This window comes from the organism of the source record quoted next, unplaced genomic scaffold, assembly GCF_019419815.1.
Source record: "Pyrus x bretschneideri cultivar Hongxiangsu unplaced genomic scaffold, Pyrus_bretschneideri_v1 Contig51, whole genome shotgun sequence".
Taxonomy (NCBI): Eukaryota; Viridiplantae; Streptophyta; class Magnoliopsida; order Rosales; family Rosaceae; genus Pyrus; species Pyrus x bretschneideri.
The window spans coordinates 1,729,126-1,745,772 of NW_025999789.1; the positions used below are offsets into that span (position 1 = coordinate 1,729,126).

The following is a 16,647-nucleotide window of genomic DNA, read 5'->3' on the forward strand; positions in this document are numbered from 1 at the left end:
ATCTAAGATGCAAGGAATGAAGGCCCTCTCTTTGGGTGATTAGCCTTTGCTTATGCAAAGAGGAATCTACAAAGGTATTGATTTCTCAACTCACTTTGTTTTGAGTTGAGTCTTGGTTCACCTATCTACTAGGCTTTGAATTTCATGGGTAAATGTTTTGTTTTTAAGTGCATATAAGCATGATTCCGCCTTTAATTGTTAATTGCATGCTATTGATGTTGCTTAAATGAACATGGTTTTCACAAATCTTCCTTCATTGTCCACTGATAAATCTTCTCTTCTTCCTTTTAACGTTTCTTCCATTTCCCACCACTGCTCAAACTTATAGAAACATATCTTTAGGCTCATCCCTCACCACAGTAAAAGATGATAACCCATTCTGGCCATCACCATTTGGTGAATTTGCTTTCGGCTTTCGAGAAGTAGCAAAAGATGGGTTCCTACTAGCCATTTGGTTCGATGAGATACCAATTAAAACTATTGTCTGGTCGGCCAATCGGGATAATCTAGTGCCAAAGGGATCGAAAGTGGAGCTTACGATCAATGGCGAGTTTATGCTCAATGGCAAGCGAATACGGAACACTGAATCTGTTGGTACTGGAGTTGCCTATGCATCCATGCTAGACACCGGAAATTTTGTGTTGGCGAATGGAAATTCATCCAATGTGTGGGAGAGCTTTAGTAATCCAACCGATACAATTCTACCCTCACAAACTCTAAATCAGAATGGCATACTCTATGCGCGCTACACGGCAACAAATTACTCGACTGGTAGATTCCTGTTTTCACTACAACCTGATGGGAATCTTGTACTTGCGACTACAAGGTTCCCACAAAATACGCCCAATTACGCGTATTGGTCGGTGCAAAATCCAAATATTGGATTTCGATTCATCTTCAACGAGTCTGGCTTTATGTACGTCACATCCAAGAACGGAAGCTTACTCAGTACCATATCATCCAATACGGTTTCAATGCAAGATTTCTACCAGAGAGCAACACTAGAGTTTGATGGAGTATTTAGGCACTATGTTTACCCAAAAAGCACTAGCTCGAGCACCCAAAGATGGCCTAAGGTTTGGTCCACTTCCTCATCCCCATTCGTACCTCCAAACATCTGCACGTCGATTATGGAATCAACCGGCGGTGGGGCATGTGGCTTAAACAGCTTTTGCACGATTGAAGATCAAGGACCGGCTTGCCAGTGCCCAAATGGTTACTCCTTTATTCATTCGGAGGATGAGCGCAGAGGAAGCAAGCAAAACTTTGCTCCACAGAGTTGTGGTGAAATGTCAAAGGAGGAGACAGATGTTTTCCAATTTCAAGAGCTGAATAACGCAAATTGCTGGGCCGGAGACTACGCGCTTTTTGAGGGGGTACCTGAGGATTAGTGCCGACAAAATTGCCTAGATGATTGTTTTTGTGTTGTGGCACAATACAACAGCGTTGGACGGTGTTATAAGAAGAGACTCCCTTTCTCGAATGGGGCAATTGACCCCAATATTATTGGAAAGACTCTGATAAAAGTTGGGAAACAAAATTCGACTGTGAAATGGGGTGGAGGTTCCAACACAGAAAAGAAAGACAATAAAACTTTGATCATTTTCGGATCTGTCATCTTGAGTGGCTCTGGGGTTCTAAACTTCCTCCTACCATTGATTACCTATTTGGTTGTCTCGCGATCCTATTCGAGAAAAGCGAAGGTGAGTCAAAATCATCCAGTCATCTCTGGTCTGAATTTGAAGCATTTCACTTATGAGGAGCTAAAAAATGCCACGAACCAATTCAAGGAAGAACTAGGACGCGGTGCTTCTGCAATAGTTTTCAAAGGAGTTCTAGCCTCTGGTAATGGGAAGAACGTTGCTGTCAAAAGCTTAGACACTAGGGTCGGAGAAAATGATTTGGAATTCGAAGCGGAAGTAAGTGCTATTCGCAGAACAAACCATAGAAATTTAGTCCAGCTACTTGGATTTTGTTACGAGGGAGAGCACCAAATTCTTGTGTATGAGTTTATGAGCAACGGATCTTTAGCAGGTGTCCTCTTTGGAGAGTCGATGGCAAACTGGTACCAAAGGAGGCAAATCGCCTTGGAAATTGCAAGGGGGCTGTTGTATTTGCACGAGGAAATTAACAGCCAAATCATACATTGCGACATCAAGCCTCAAAACATTCTTCTTGATGACTCTCTCACTGCAAGAATTTCTGACTTCGGTTTAGCAAAGCTTTTGAGAATCGACCAGACTCTAACCACGACCGGAATCAGGGGAACAAAAGGTTATGTGGCCCCTGAATGGTTCAAAAGGTTGCCTATCACGGCCAAGGTTGATATTTACAGCTACGGAATTCTGTTGTTAGAGATTATTTTCTGCAGGAAGCATTTCGAGGCAGCGGCTGAGGATGAAGGTCCAATGATATTAGCTGATTGGGCGTACGATTGCTATAAGCAGAATAAGCTGCACCAGCTATTCAAGAATAACGATGAGACAATGCATGACTTGAAGATGGTGGAGAAGTATGTGATGATTGCAATATGGTGCATTCAGGAGGATCCATCGCTTAGACCTAACATGAAGAAGGTCACATTGATGCTCGAAGGAACCGTCGAAGTCTCAGCTCCACCCGATCCATCTTCTTTCATAAGTTCAATACTTTAAGTTCTTCCAATAATAATCCCATTTCTTATGTATATCAAAAGTTTGTGTATTTTTCATTTTCAAGTACTCTTTGCTCTTAACATACTGTATGGTATTGAATGTACATAATTCTCTTAAAATGTCCGAATAAATAGAGGAATTATCAGTTGTATAAAACCTAGTTCGTCATTTTTTTTGTCCGAATAAATAGAGGAATTATCGATGGAGGAACCTTAATTATCTTCATGGTATCATAGCAGGTTGGCCTGCGTGTGAAGCCTAACGGCTAAGCATGCTCCACAGCACTTATCTATATTAAGGGGAGGGGGTAGGCTAATCTTCATAATGGGCTAGCAATACTGTGGTTCAAATTTGCCTTTGGTGGAACGAATACGTTAAAAGGGATTATGTGGTACAAAAATTGGGAAAGGGATCCTCTCCGGATCCCATCCACCAAATCCACCCAATCAATTAATCTGGGCCTTTAAAATTTGATCCAACGGCTACAAACAGGGGGTCATTTAAAAGTTATATTAACTTTAGCTGTTCGATCAAATTTCAAGAGTTCAGATTAGATGATTAGGTGGATTAGGTGGAAAGGATCCGAAGAGGATCACATTTTTGGATTAAAATCCGTTTCAAGGACAAGCGCGTCCCACGTTATTTCTAACGCCAAATATGGGACGAATCAATTATGTCCCACTGTGTTCCATCCCACTCCACGTTGCAAAGGCTAGTAGAAAGTAGGAACCCATCTTTTCTAATTTTCCGAAAACCAAAAGCAAAGTCATCAGATGGTGATGTCCACGACGATGAGTTATCATCATTTAGTGCGGTGAGAGATGAGCCAAAAGAAATGTTTCCAGAAGTTTGCTTCATGAATACAAACTACTTAATTTTCAAGTCAACCGTCAATCATGGTAGATTTACAGTTGGAGATTTAATTTGCCCTTTGGGTACGTAATGGATGCAAAGTCTTTTCTAAATTTGAATATGCATGCAAGTCAGTCTTGCCCCTGTGCTACAATAGATGAGCCAAAAGAAATGTTTCCGGAAGTTTGCATCATGAATACATACTACTTAATTTTCAAGTCAACCGTCAATCATGGTAGATTTACAGTTGGAGATTTAATTTGCCCTTTGGGTACGTAATGGATGCAAAGTCTTTTCTAAATTTGAATATGCATGCAAGTCAGTCTTGTCCCTGTGCTACAATAGATGGGCCAAAAGATATGTTTCCGGAAGTTTGCATCATGAATACAAACTATTTAATTTTCAAGTCAACCGTCAATCATGGTAGGTTTACAGTTGGAGATTTAATTTGCCCTTTGGGTACGTAATGGATGCAAAGTCTTTTCTAAATTTGAATATGCATGCAAGTCAATCTTGTCCCTGTGCTACAATAGAATATGCATTCTTTTCTACCCTCTTTTTGGGTTGAACCCCTAACTCGTCCAATCTTGACTTAGAAACTCTATAGAACTACTATTTTTAGAATATGCATTCTTTTCTACCCTCTTTTTGGGTTGAACCCCTAACTCGTCCAACCTTGACTTAGAAACTCTATAGAACTACTCTATTTTGTAAAATTTAGTGTGAGAATGTGAGGACAAAGTTCATTGGTGAGAGATCAAATCGTGAAAGGGCTTATAAGGAGTTTGGTTACTTTTCATATTGCCAATTGATTTTATAGTAGAACCTCAATTCTTTCATTGTGGAACACTAATTCTTTCTTGTTTTGCTTTGTTAAGTTGTCTAATATTGTAAGCTTTTGGATCTAAACGAATATAATTTAGTGGCTAGTATGCATTTGGTCTAGACAGGTCCTCACAATGAGGACCTTACGAAAGCACTCTTGTCACTCTGCACACTGCATCAAATAAAGTAATTACTACTTTATTGTTTTACCTCAAGATCTTGTTGAGAATGAATCTCATATTGATGAGAGAATGCATCTTGCACAATTTTATAATGCAATTTGCCTTCTTTGGTGCCAGTTTGTCATTGAATCTTCAAAGCGAGGAAGCTTGCTAGAGAGCCATTGCTCATAAACTCATATACAAGAATTTGACAGCAACACATTTTCCAGTTCCACCAAGACCCCTTTGAAAACTGTTACAGAAGCACCGCGTCCTCGTTCTTCCTCGACTCTATTTGTAGCATCATTTAGCTCTTCACAAGTGAAACACTTCAAGTTCATATCTGACATGACTGGATAAGGCTGAATGACCTTAACTTTTGTATAATAGATTAGAGAAACAACCAAATAATTTCTCGACGGGAGGAGGAAGTTCAGAACCCATGAGCTACTAAGTGAGTAGTGATCCAACAAGGATTGAGGAGAGAGATGATCAGAACGCTGCATTTTGGGAGTGTAGAATGGCAAGTTGCAACTCAATTGCTCTACTCTTCTGGTAAGTGTAAAGTTTCAGAGAAATCAAAAGCGCGCAGAAACTCTTCCATTGCATGGAGGTTTTGAAGCACTAAAAAAGAATCCAAACAATGTGAAAAGTCCAAAACATCCACTTTTGGAATATGGCAACAACAAATTATCTTTTAACAGGGGAATTACAAATTCTCCGCTCACTTTTTTTTTTCAATTAAATGACGCTTCCTTCTTTTAATTTTCTCGCATCTAAAATAACACAAATTGCTTCCCTTTTTTAACTTTCTCACATCTAAAATAACATAAATTCCGTCATCCGTCAGGTTTACATCATGCATACTACTATTTAATTTTCAAGTAAACTGTGATGAGTCCATCGCCTTCACAAACGACTAAGTAAACGTTGAATCATGGTAGATATGCAGTTGGAGGTATTTGTCATTCGGGGTAAGGGATGCAAAGTCTTTTTAAATCTTAATATGCAAGCAGCCCAATTACTTGGAAGCTGCCTTCCTTGAATACTTCAAAGAGATGAAACATCAAAGCTGCCCTGACTCTAGTTTTAAATTCAAGTCTTTCCTCTCGTCCAATCTACTCTTTTTTGTAGAATTTAGTGTGAGAATGTTTCCAAGTAATGCACAGTTAAAGATTGCATCAATCAGATGCCATGATAAATAAACTCACGATTGAATGAATCAATAACACATTAGACCTGTACAAAGAAAAATGAGACCAACTGAAAATTCCATTAGGGTTCACGACTTGTTCGGTGAGTAAGAACCGAGGTTTTGAAGAAGAGATCGGTTGATCAAAACTGAACAATGTAAAGCGTTCGGCAGGCATGGCCGGAACAAGAAGAAAACATTGGAAAAGAAAATTTGTTTGGTGTTTGTCGGCTGAACAGTTAAAGACCTTTGTAGCAGTACTAATCTACTGAAAAAAGGTTTTAACAGAAATAAATTGTAATCTTGAATGCACACGTTGGACAAATAAAAACTAAACAAACTTTTGATAAACATAAGAAATGGATAATTGGAAGCACTTAAAGTATTGAACTTATGAAAGAAGATGGATCGGGAGGAGCTGAGACTTCGACAGTTCCTTCGAGCATCAATGTGACTTTCTTCATGGTAGGTCTGAGTGACGGATCCTCCTGAATGCACCATAGTGCAATCCTCACATACTTCTCGATCTCCTTCATGTGGTGCATTGCCTCATCATCATTGTTGAATAGCTGGTGCAGCTCATTCTGCTTGTAGCAATCGTACGCCCAATCAGCTAGTATCATTTGATCTTCCTCCTCTGCCGCTGCCACGAAATGCTTCCTGCAGAAAATAATCTCTAACAACAAAATTCCGTAGCTATAAATATCAACCTTGGCCGTGATAGGCAACCTTTTCAACCATTCAAGGGCCACATAACCTTTTGTTCCCCTGATTCCATTCATGGTTAGAGTCTGGTCGATTCTCAAAAGCTTTGCTAAACCAAAGTCAGAAATTCTTGCAGTGAGAGAGTCATCAAGAAGAATGTTTTGAGGCTTGATGTCACAATGTATGATTTGGCTGCTACACTCCTCGTGCTAATACAACAGCCCTCTTGCAATTTCCAAGGCGATTTTTCTCCTTTGATACCAGTTTGGCATCGACTCTCCAAAGATGAAGCTCGCTAAAGGTCCGTTGCTCATAAACTCGTACACCAGAATTCGGTGCTCTCCCTCGTAACAAAATCCAATTAGCTGGACTAAATTTCTCTGGTTTGTTCGGCTAATAGCACTCGCTTCCGCTTTGAATTTCAAATCATTTTCTCTGACCCTAGCGTTTAAGCTTTTGACAGCAACGATCTTTCCATTATCAGAGGCTAGAACTCCTTTGAAGACTGTTGCAGAAGCGCCGCGTCCTAGTTCTTCCTCGAATTGGTTCGTAGCATTGTTTAGCTCCTCATAAGTGAAATGCTTCAAATTCATACCAGAGATGACTGGATAAGGTTGAATCATCTTCGCTTTTTTCGAATAGGCTCGCGAAACAACCAAATAGGTTATCAATGGTAGGAGGAAGTTTAGAATCCCAGAACCACTCAGGATGACTGATCCGAAAAGGATCAAAGTTTTATTGTCTTTCTTTTCTATGTCGGAACCTCCACCTGATTTCACAGTCGAATTTTGTTTCCCAAATTTTATAAGAGTTTTTCCTGTAAAACTGGGGTCAGTCCTCCCATTTGCTAAAGGGAGTCTCTTCTTAACACACCCTCCGTTTCCAAAAAATGCCCCGGCACAAAAACAATCATCTAGGCAATTCTGTTTGCACCAATCCTCAGTTACATCCAGAAAATTCTCGTAATCTCCGCCCGGATAATCTGTGTTTTGCAGCTCTTGGAAATCGAAAAGATATGTTTCCTCCTTTGACACTTCACCACAACTCTGTGGGGCAAAGTTTTGCTTGCATCCTCTGCGCTCATCTTTTGGATCAGTAAAGGAGTAACCATTTGGGCAGTGGCAAGTCGGTCCTTGATCTTCAAGGGTGCACAAGCTATTTAAGCACATGCACCACGACCCATAGAATCCACAATTGACACGCAGATGTTTGGAGGTTCGAATGAGGAAGTGGACCAAGCCATAGCCCATCTTCGGGCGCTTGAGCTAGTGATTTTCGGGTAAACATAGTGCCTAAATACTCCATCATACTCTAGTGTTGCTCTCTGGTAGAAATCTTGCATTGAAACCGGACTGGATGTTATGTTACTGAGTAAGCTTCCATTCTTGGCTGTGACGTAAATAAGGCCAGACTGATTGATCTTAGAGTGCCATGTGTCACAATCCTAGGAGAGGAGTTAGTTAGATGATTAGCTTAGTCATTAAGCTAACTAGTATGTATAAATAGTGGAGTGAATGGGTTTGTAATGATGTTTTGCATTTTGAATGAAATAACTTTCTCTATTTCCCTCTGTAAGTTTTTCCTTGCTCTCCAAGGTTCCATGGCATTGCTTTCTTTGATCTGTTATGAGATAATACAGTTGGAGATTTGCCAATTGAGTAATGGATGCTGTCTTTTTAAATCTTAATATGCATGCAGGGCAATTACTTGGGAAACTGCCTTCTTTGAATGCTTCAAAGTGATGAGACATCAATCCTGCTCTGACGATTTCTAAATTCAAGTCTTTCCTCTCGTCCCTGACCTACAATAAGCATTCTTTTCTACCCCTCTTTTTGGGTTGAAGCCCTAAGTCGTCCAATCTTGACTTAAAAGCTCTATACAACTACTCTTTTTGTAGAATTTAGTGTGAGAACGCAAGGACAAAATCCTTTCGTGAGGGATTAAGTCATGCAAGAGCTTATAAGGAGTTGGATTTCTTCTCATATTGTTTATTGGTTTTATGATGGAATCCAATTTCTTTATAGTATTAGAGCAGATTAGCTCACGTGTGAAGCTCAACGACACACGTGTTCCACGCCACCCAATTTGCATTGTTCACGTGTTAGGCTTGAAAATTTATCACACATATGTGTGAATTTGAGGACAAAATCTTACATCGGTGAGAGATCAAACTATGCAATAGCTTATAACGATTTGAGCTATTTTTCATATTGCTAATTGATTTATAGTGAAAATCACATTCCTTCATTTAGAAATGACAGCTTATAGTCACACCCAACAATTATCTCTGCCCGCCCAGCACCTCCATGAAAAAGAACCTCTCAATATGGCAGATCCTTTGAATTAGACCGAGAACAAGAAACCACAATTCGATGCACCATTCCCACAGTGTCGTAGGCTGTGGCCCTTCAATAAAATATACGAGATTAAGAGCTCGTTTAAATGTACTATTAAAATAATAAAGTATTTTTAGAGAAAATATTTCTGTATTTCAAAAGCACTTCAAATGCTTTCTACGAGAACCACCAATTATGTGATTCTTTCAGGAATCACTTTAAATGCTTTTTCAGGATTTACTAACATTTTTACTAAGGATTTTTTTTTCAAAAATATTTTCATCAAAAGTGCTTTCAATCATTTTAAAATCACATCCAAATAAACTCTAAATTTAGAATTTCATCCAACGTAAAATAAATAGTAATGGATAAAAAATAATCATGTTACATAAATTAATTTGCCAGCATTTGGTTTTCTTTTTCTTGGTCAAATTTTCTAGAATTTGTAAGCAATATTTGTTGATGTGTTAGGTTGGGGGTGAGCGAGGTGACCCAACTGCTAATGGATAAATGGGTATATGCCTTGACAAACCACAAACACCATTATTATACCAACCCAGAAAAATGGGTCCGCTTTGCAAAAAAATATGACACGTTATCAAATTATTAAATGTTTGTTGAATGGGTGAGTGATAAGGACAGAGGACAGACACTAATATGAGCTGTTTTTCGGGGGAAAGGAGAAAAAATCCAAAAAATTAAAGAATAATCTGTATGAAACGAATTTATTGCCACGTAACATTTTAAATGTAATAATGTAATGTTGTATAAAGAAAAATTTACGTATAATTTATATAATTAGACCGAAACATTACGATAGCTGTAAACTTTTTCTTTCTCAAAAAGTTGAGGTGAGGGCCAAGTCCCTCCTTTTCTTCTTGACTAAAGAAAGACAATTTATTATGGCTGGTGGTGGAGGGCTCATTTGAAAGCCGGTTGGAGTTTGGGCATTTGTCGGTAAGGTGAAATTTTTAGTTGTAACGAAAATACAAGCGGTACATCATGTGTTTTTATGTAAGTAGTATAAAATTTTATTTTTTAAGTTATTAACTTTTTAACACATATATTCCATCATTTATATAACGACACGTGGTATACCATTCTGTGTGACGGTCACACTGAGAGATACTCCTTGTGGCCGACAAATTATCCAATATTTCGGTAATTATCACTCTCAATAGGAAGATCCTACCAAATTGTGGTGCATTTTATTTTGGAATGTGCTATTCATAACACCCACTTTTCTCATAGAGTAAATTATAGTAATAACTTTAATTAAATTGAAGCAATAGTCCATTAACTAAAAATCTATTATAATTGGTCCCTTAACGTTAATTCGATTAGAAAAATAGTCTCTCAACTTTAAAGGGACACTTACCATCAATTGCGAGTTTATGCTCAATGGCAAGCGAATACGGGACGCTAAATCTGCTGGTATTGGAGTTTATACTCGATTACTCCATCTCTTGAAGTAGGCTAAATCGAAGCATTGGAACGGATTGGGAGAAGGGAGAGGGAGAAGGGAGAGACGAGAGAGAATTGAATTGAGAGAGATTTTTTAATTTTTTAAATATTTAATTAGTTTTTTAATTCAGTCGGGTAAAAGAGTAAATCCCATATCTTCCACGTCAGCAGTTAATAAATAAATTGACAGAATTTTTAATGGATATTTGACATTACAATAAATTCATAAATTAAGGTATGATATTGTAATATTTAAAACATGATGTATGAGATTATTATGTGACATATAATTAAAATAGTTTTGTACAATTTATCCTTATCAATTAATTTGTTTTATAGTGTCACAGTGTGGAAGGTGAACTTTTTTCAAATCCATAACATACTATTCATTCAAAAAAAAATTAATATTGTCTTGAACTTTCAACCACGCATCTCGCGGAATATTCAGAGTAAAAGAATAATATTACAAGCCATGCAGAAATTGAAAAAGGATATGATATCCACACATTCTATTTTACTTCTCACATATTTTTTTAATTTTCGACCTTCGGATCAGATGAATTGAAGAAGATCAATAAATATAAATTATCAAGGGATGTATGAGAAGTAAAATGAGATTTGTGGATAGCACAAAATACATGAAGCTTGACTGAGTCAAAGAAGACAGTTTCCAAGTAATGCCAGCGAAATTTAGTCATTCACGAAAATGAGCTCATTGTTGACCTTGTTGTGGTTTGATCCTCTTATTTAATACGAAGAAATCACATCGTCGTCCAGCAGCTAAGTTTTTTATTTCATACTTGGAAGAGGATGAAATAAAACATTGCAATTGATTGAAACAGTCCCTCTGTAAATTTTGCCATGGCTTGTCCACTGATAAATATTCTCTTCTTCCTTTTAATGTTTCTAACATTTTCCACCCTAGCTCAAACTTCCAAAAACATTTCTTTAGGCTCATCCCTCACTGCACTAAAAGATGATAACCCATCCTGGCCATCCCCATCTGGTGAATTTGCTTTCGGCTTTCGAGAAGTAGCAAAAGATGGGTTCCTACTAGCCATTTGGTTCGATGAGATACCAAATAAAACTATTGTCTGGTCGGCCAATCGGGATAATCTAGTGCCAAAGGGATCCAAAGTGGAGCTTACGGTCGATGGCGAGTTTACTCTCAATGATGCAACTGGCAAGCGAATATGGTACACTCAATCTGCCGGTAGTGGAGTTGCCTATGCATCCATGCTAGACACCGGAGATTTTGTGCTGGTGAATCAAAGTTCATCCAATGTGTGGGAGAGCTTTAGTTATCCAACCGATACAATTCTACCCTCACAAACTCTAAATCAGAATGGCATACTCTATGCGCGCTACACGGCAACAAATTACTCGACCGGTAGATTCCTGCTTTCGCTACAACCTGATGGGAATCTTGTACTTGCGACTACAAATTTCCCACAAGATACTCCCAATGAAGCGTATTGGTCGGTGCAAAATCCAAATACTGGATTTCGATTCATCTTCAACGAGTCTGGCTTTATGTACGTCACATCCAAGAACGGAAGCTTACTCAGTACCATATCATCCATTATGGTTTCAATGAAAGACTTTTACCAGAGAGCAACACTAGAGTATAATGGAGTATTTAGGCACTATGTTTACCCGAAAAACAGTAGCTCGAGCTCTAGAAGATGGCATATGGATTGGTCCACTTCCTCATACGAACCTCCAAACATCTGCATGTCGATTTTGGAATCTAGGGGCGGTGGTGCATGTGGGTTTAACGGCTTGTGTAAGCTTGAAGATCAAGGACCGACTTGCCAGTGCCCAAATGGTTACTCCTTTATTGATCCAAATGATGAGCTCAGAGGATGCAAGCCAGACTTTGTTCCACAAAGTTGTGGTGAAGACTCAAGGGAGGAAACAGATCTTTTCGATATTCAAGAGCTGCAAAACGCAGATTATTACGGTGGAGATTACGCGGATTTTAGGGAGGTATCTGAGGATTGGTGCAGACAGAATTGCCTTGATGATTGTTTTTGTGGCGTGGCATTGTTCAGAACCGGACAATGTGTTAAGAAGAGACTCCCTTTCCCGAATGGGAGGATTCATCCCAATCTTACTGGAAAACTTCTTATAAAAGTTAGGAAACGAAATCCGGCTGTGAAATTAGGTGGAGGTGCCAACACAGAAAAGAAAGACCATAAAACTTTGATCATTTTCGGATCAGTCATCCTGAGTGGCTCTGGGATTCTAAACTTCCTCCTACCATTGATTACCTATTTGGTTGTCTCGCGATCCTATTCGAGAAAAGCGAAGGTGAGTCAAAATCATCCAGCCATCTCTGGTATGAATTTGAAGCATTTCACTTATGAGGAGATAAAAAATGCTACGAACCAATTCAAGGAAGAACTAGGACGCGGTGCTTCTGCAATAGTTTTCAAAGGAGTTCTAGCCTCTGGTAATGGGAAGAGCGTTGCTGTCAAAAGCTTAGACGCTAGGGTCGGAGAAAATGATTTGGAATTCAAAGCGGAAGTAAGTGCTATTGGCAGAACAAACCATAGAAATTTAGTCCAGCTGCTTGGATTTTGTTACGAGGGAGAGCACCGAATTCTTGTGTATGAGTTTATGAGCAAAGGATCTTTAGCAGGTGTCCTCTTTGGAGAGTCGATGCCAAACTGGTACCAAAAGAGGCAAATCGCCTTGGAAATTGCAAGAGGGCTGTTGTATTTGCACGAGGAAAGTAGCAGCCAAATCATACATTGCGACATCAAGCCTCAAAACATTCTTCTTGATGACTCTCTCACTGCAAGAATTTCTGACTTCGGTTTAGCAAAGCTTTTGAGAATCGACCAGACTCTAACCATGACCGGAATCAGGGGAACAAAAGGTTATGTGGCCCCTGAATGGTTCAAAAGGTTGCCTATCACGGCCAAGGTTGATATTTACAGCTACGGAATTCTGTTGTTAGAGATTATTTTCTGCATGAAGCATTTCGAGGCAGCGGCTGAGGATGAAGGTCCAATGATATTAGCTGATTGGGCGTACGATTGCTATAAGCAGAATAAGCTGCACCAGCTATTCAAGAATAACGATGAGGCAATGCATGACATGAAGATGGTGGAGAAGTATGCGATGATTGCAATATGGTGCATTCAGGAGGATCCATCGCTTAGACCTAACATGAAGAAGGTCACATTGATGCTCGAAGGAACCGTCGAAGTCTCAGCTCCACCCGATCCATCTTCTTTCATAAGTTCAATACTTTAAGTTCTTCCAATAATAATCCCATTTCTTATGTATATCAAAAGTTTGTGTATTTTTCATTTTCAAGTACTCTTTGCTCTTAACGTACTGTATTGTATTGTATTGAATGTACATAATTCTCTTAAAATGTCCGAATAAATAGAGGAATTATCAGTTGTATAAAACCTAGTTCGTCATTTTTTTTGTCTGAATAAATAGAGGAATTATCGATGGAGGAACCTTAATTATCTTCATAGTATTATAGCAGGTTGGCCTACGTGTGAAGCCTAACGGCTAAGCATGCTCCACAACACTTATCTATATTAAGGGGAGGGGGTAGGCTAATCTTCATAATGGGCTAGCAATACCGTGGTTCAAATTTGCCTTTGGCAAGAATCGAACCCAAGACCTCTCACATACAAGTGTAGAGGAAAATCACTAGACTGTAATACTAAGTGGCTAACATTGTTTATTAGGTACTTGTTTATATATTTTATTGAAGTACCGAATCTAATTTGATTTTTATGTTTTTGTATAGTTACGTCCTAAGGTCATGTTTTGATCCTGGAAGTATCTCAGGATCAGGGCATGCATGCACTGCAATGTCTCTATTTTGTGATTTTATTTTCTCATGGATTAGACTATGCGTTGCATTTTATATGTTTATGTTTGACTAGTCTCATCCATCTAATGTGGGATTTTTTAATATACCATTCGAATATTAGATTTTCCTAATTTGACTATAATAAATAAAAAACTGGAATGCAAAATCTGAATTTATAGATTTTGCGTAACATAAAATGCAATGCAGTGTTTGAATTCATATTGACCCTATACTAAAATATTAAAAAAAAAAGTTGAGAACGGGTTGCCAGCTGTAATGGGTGCCAACCGTAGTGGCAGATTTTGTGATTTGTGTTTATATTAAATGTATTTAAGTATCACAATAGATGATTAACTATTAATAATTAACTTAATATTGTTAATATATTATTAATATTGTAACTTTTATTGATTTAATACAAACCCTAAATATTCCTAAAAATATATACGCGTTGGACCTTTTTGTATATTCAACTTTCTAGACAGGAAAGTAAATAAAATTTACAAATTTCCCATGCATGTTTTGACTTTTGTTATTGTGTTGCTTTAAGGGAACTTAGCCACACATATAGCAACAGATATTGACTGGAAAATTTAAAATATACTATTTTTCTTTAATAATGTAAAATTAATGAAAAATATTATTTAAGCAGAATAAAATGTGTATTAATAAACTTCTTGAGAATTAGAAATATAGTACAGATGTGTGACAAAGCAACCAAAAAAATAAAAGAGTTATTCAGACGTGTGCATAAGTAACTAAAAGAAGCTCTTTGATATTTTAGGAATGCAGACAAGTAATTATAAGAGTCGATACCTTTCTTGTGCAGTGTATTTTGGCTGAAAGAGTGAGGGGGTTTGAAGGTTTTGAGATTTTCCTCTCCCTCCTCAGTGAAGGGTTTCTTATGCTCTCTCTATAGATTTATCTCTCTAACACGCACAACACAGATGAGTGACTTGCTCTGGCTAATACGCTGCGTTTTACCCTATGCTTTTATCGGTCAACCACAAAGACACCATTCAGGTTTCCCCTAGGGTTCTATGGCTAAACCACCAAGGACACCATTTTCTGTTTATGGCCCCCATCATTATAGTTCTGATGTCCTCGCACGCTTCTTCAATGGAGATTGCAACACAACCAGCAAATTCAAAATGCCCCTAACAATAGATAATGACAGATGTTGCAGCGTGATTGGTTGAAAATTTTACATCCACAAAGATTTTGAACAGATAGTTATACGTGGCTACAATGACGAAAAATAATGATGCATATGCACTTTAGTGTGGGTTCGATCCCCACCAGTTGCCTTTTCTCATAGCAACAAACAATTTAACTCACTAACGCTATATGTGATTTGAGAAGTTACATTGTGGAAAAATTAGAATCTAATTGCGTTAGATTGTCCTTAAAACTAATCATTTATAAGAGCATGACATGAAGTGATGAAGCCAGGAAATGTTGAGGGGAGGGGCGAAATTTAAAAAGGTAAAATTGTTGCCATTGAGGTTTATGTCAAACAAGTTACAATTGTTGTCGTCGAGGTTTCATGTCATGAAAACGTCACAAAACATGCTCATTCAAAATGAAACTTTATTAGCGAGGGTAAAATGATTTTGGAATAGGTATTTTTGTCGTCGGAAGAAGTTCATCACTGGTCGTCGAAAATGCTACTATTAAAATACTTTTTGCAGAACAGTCGTCTGAAAAAACCCATTTCTGACGCTAATCACCCTTTGGTTTTGGTTAAATCTTAGTCAGAAATGAATTTTAAAAGGGTTTATAAATCCATTAAATTAAAGAAGGTTTTTGTCAATACTGTGCAATTGTAGTTTATAAGTTAGCACATATCAAGTCTCAAGCTCTAATGCATACATTCTTCATTTTATTACTCCTTTGAACAAGATCAAAATGAACAATCACAATGATCCAGTATCCACATATAAATAAGAAATAGAGTTCCGTGTAAACATTAATCTACCCAAGGTGACTGTAGTTGCAACTAGAATTTTATATTCATATATTGCATATGTTAACAAGCCAGAACCAGAGGGACGTCCCGTGTTATTTCATTTTAAGTAAAACGGATCGTTTCAATTATCAAATATTTAACGTAGGTCGAAAACGGCACTGTTTGGCCTGGGTGTTTAAGTAAAAAAGAAACGTGCACAGCAGCGCCGCACATGCTGCAAAAGTTCAGATTCTCCGTCGGCAAGCTCAGAACTAGAATGGCAGTTCCTCAATTTCAGTGTTGATTTCCAGCGCAATGAGGTGCTGGCTTTGCCACAACGCGCAGCGCTGGCTACACAACAGCAGACATGCCTTCACCTTGCAGGCTTTCCGACTACAGCACAGGGGCACACAGTCGCTCCTAGGCTTGATTTTCGGCAAGGGGAGGGGCCCTCTGTAGCTTCGCCACTGCCAACATGCATTAATACAGGAAAATTGCTCTTACGTATTAATATATCATGTTTAGAGACTAGTAAAAATGCGCGTCTCTACTATGATATTTCATGTCTTTAAACTTTATTAGTTTACGATTTTCTACACCTAATCCATGTGCACCTCGCCGAAGTTGTTTATTATGGAAAACTGAACATTGAAATCTATGTGCACA

General features: G+C 38.3%; 2 protein-coding genes and 1 pseudogene across 2 annotated transcripts; 2 read left to right on the top strand and 1 right to left on the bottom strand.

Moving 5' to 3' along the window:
* The first annotated feature begins 554 nt into the window (after positions 1 to 554).
* On the top strand, positions 555 to 2,734 carry LOC125470657 (G-type lectin S-receptor-like serine/threonine-protein kinase LECRK3). The gene is made up of 2 exons (XM_048569964.1): positions 555 to 1,376; positions 1,464 to 2,734. Exons 1-2 carry the CDS (start codon positions 555 to 557, stop codon positions 2,652 to 2,654), a joined length of 2,013 nt encoding a protein of 670 aa, XP_048425921.1. The 3' UTR covers positions 2,655 to 2,734.
* A 3,322-nt stretch (positions 2,735 to 6,056) lies between these two features.
* LOC103926599 lies at positions 6,057 to 7,814 on the bottom strand (annotated as a pseudogene).
* Positions 7,815 to 10,956: 3,142 nt separating this feature from the next.
* Positions 10,957 to 13,533, top strand: LOC103926600 (G-type lectin S-receptor-like serine/threonine-protein kinase LECRK3). Its single transcript, XM_048569949.1, has one exon. The coding sequence runs from the start codon at positions 11,051 to 11,053 to the stop codon at positions 13,451 to 13,453; it is 2,403 nt and encodes an 800-aa protein (XP_048425906.1). The 5' UTR covers positions 10,957 to 11,050; the 3' UTR covers positions 13,454 to 13,533.
* Positions 13,534 to 16,647: the final 3,114 nt, after the last annotated feature.

Coding starts and splice junctions, on each gene's coding strand:
- LOC125470657 (XM_048569964.1), top strand. CDS start 555: ATGCTCAATGGCAAGCGAATACGGAACACTGAATCTGTTGGTACTGGA. Junction 1,377..1,463: donor ACTACGCGCTTTTTGAGGGG/GTACCTGAGGAT, acceptor CGGTGTTATAAG/AAGAGACTCCCTTTCTCGAA.
- LOC103926600 (XM_048569949.1), top strand. CDS start 11,051: ATGGCTTGTCCACTGATAAATATTCTCTTCTTCCTTTTAATGTTTCTA.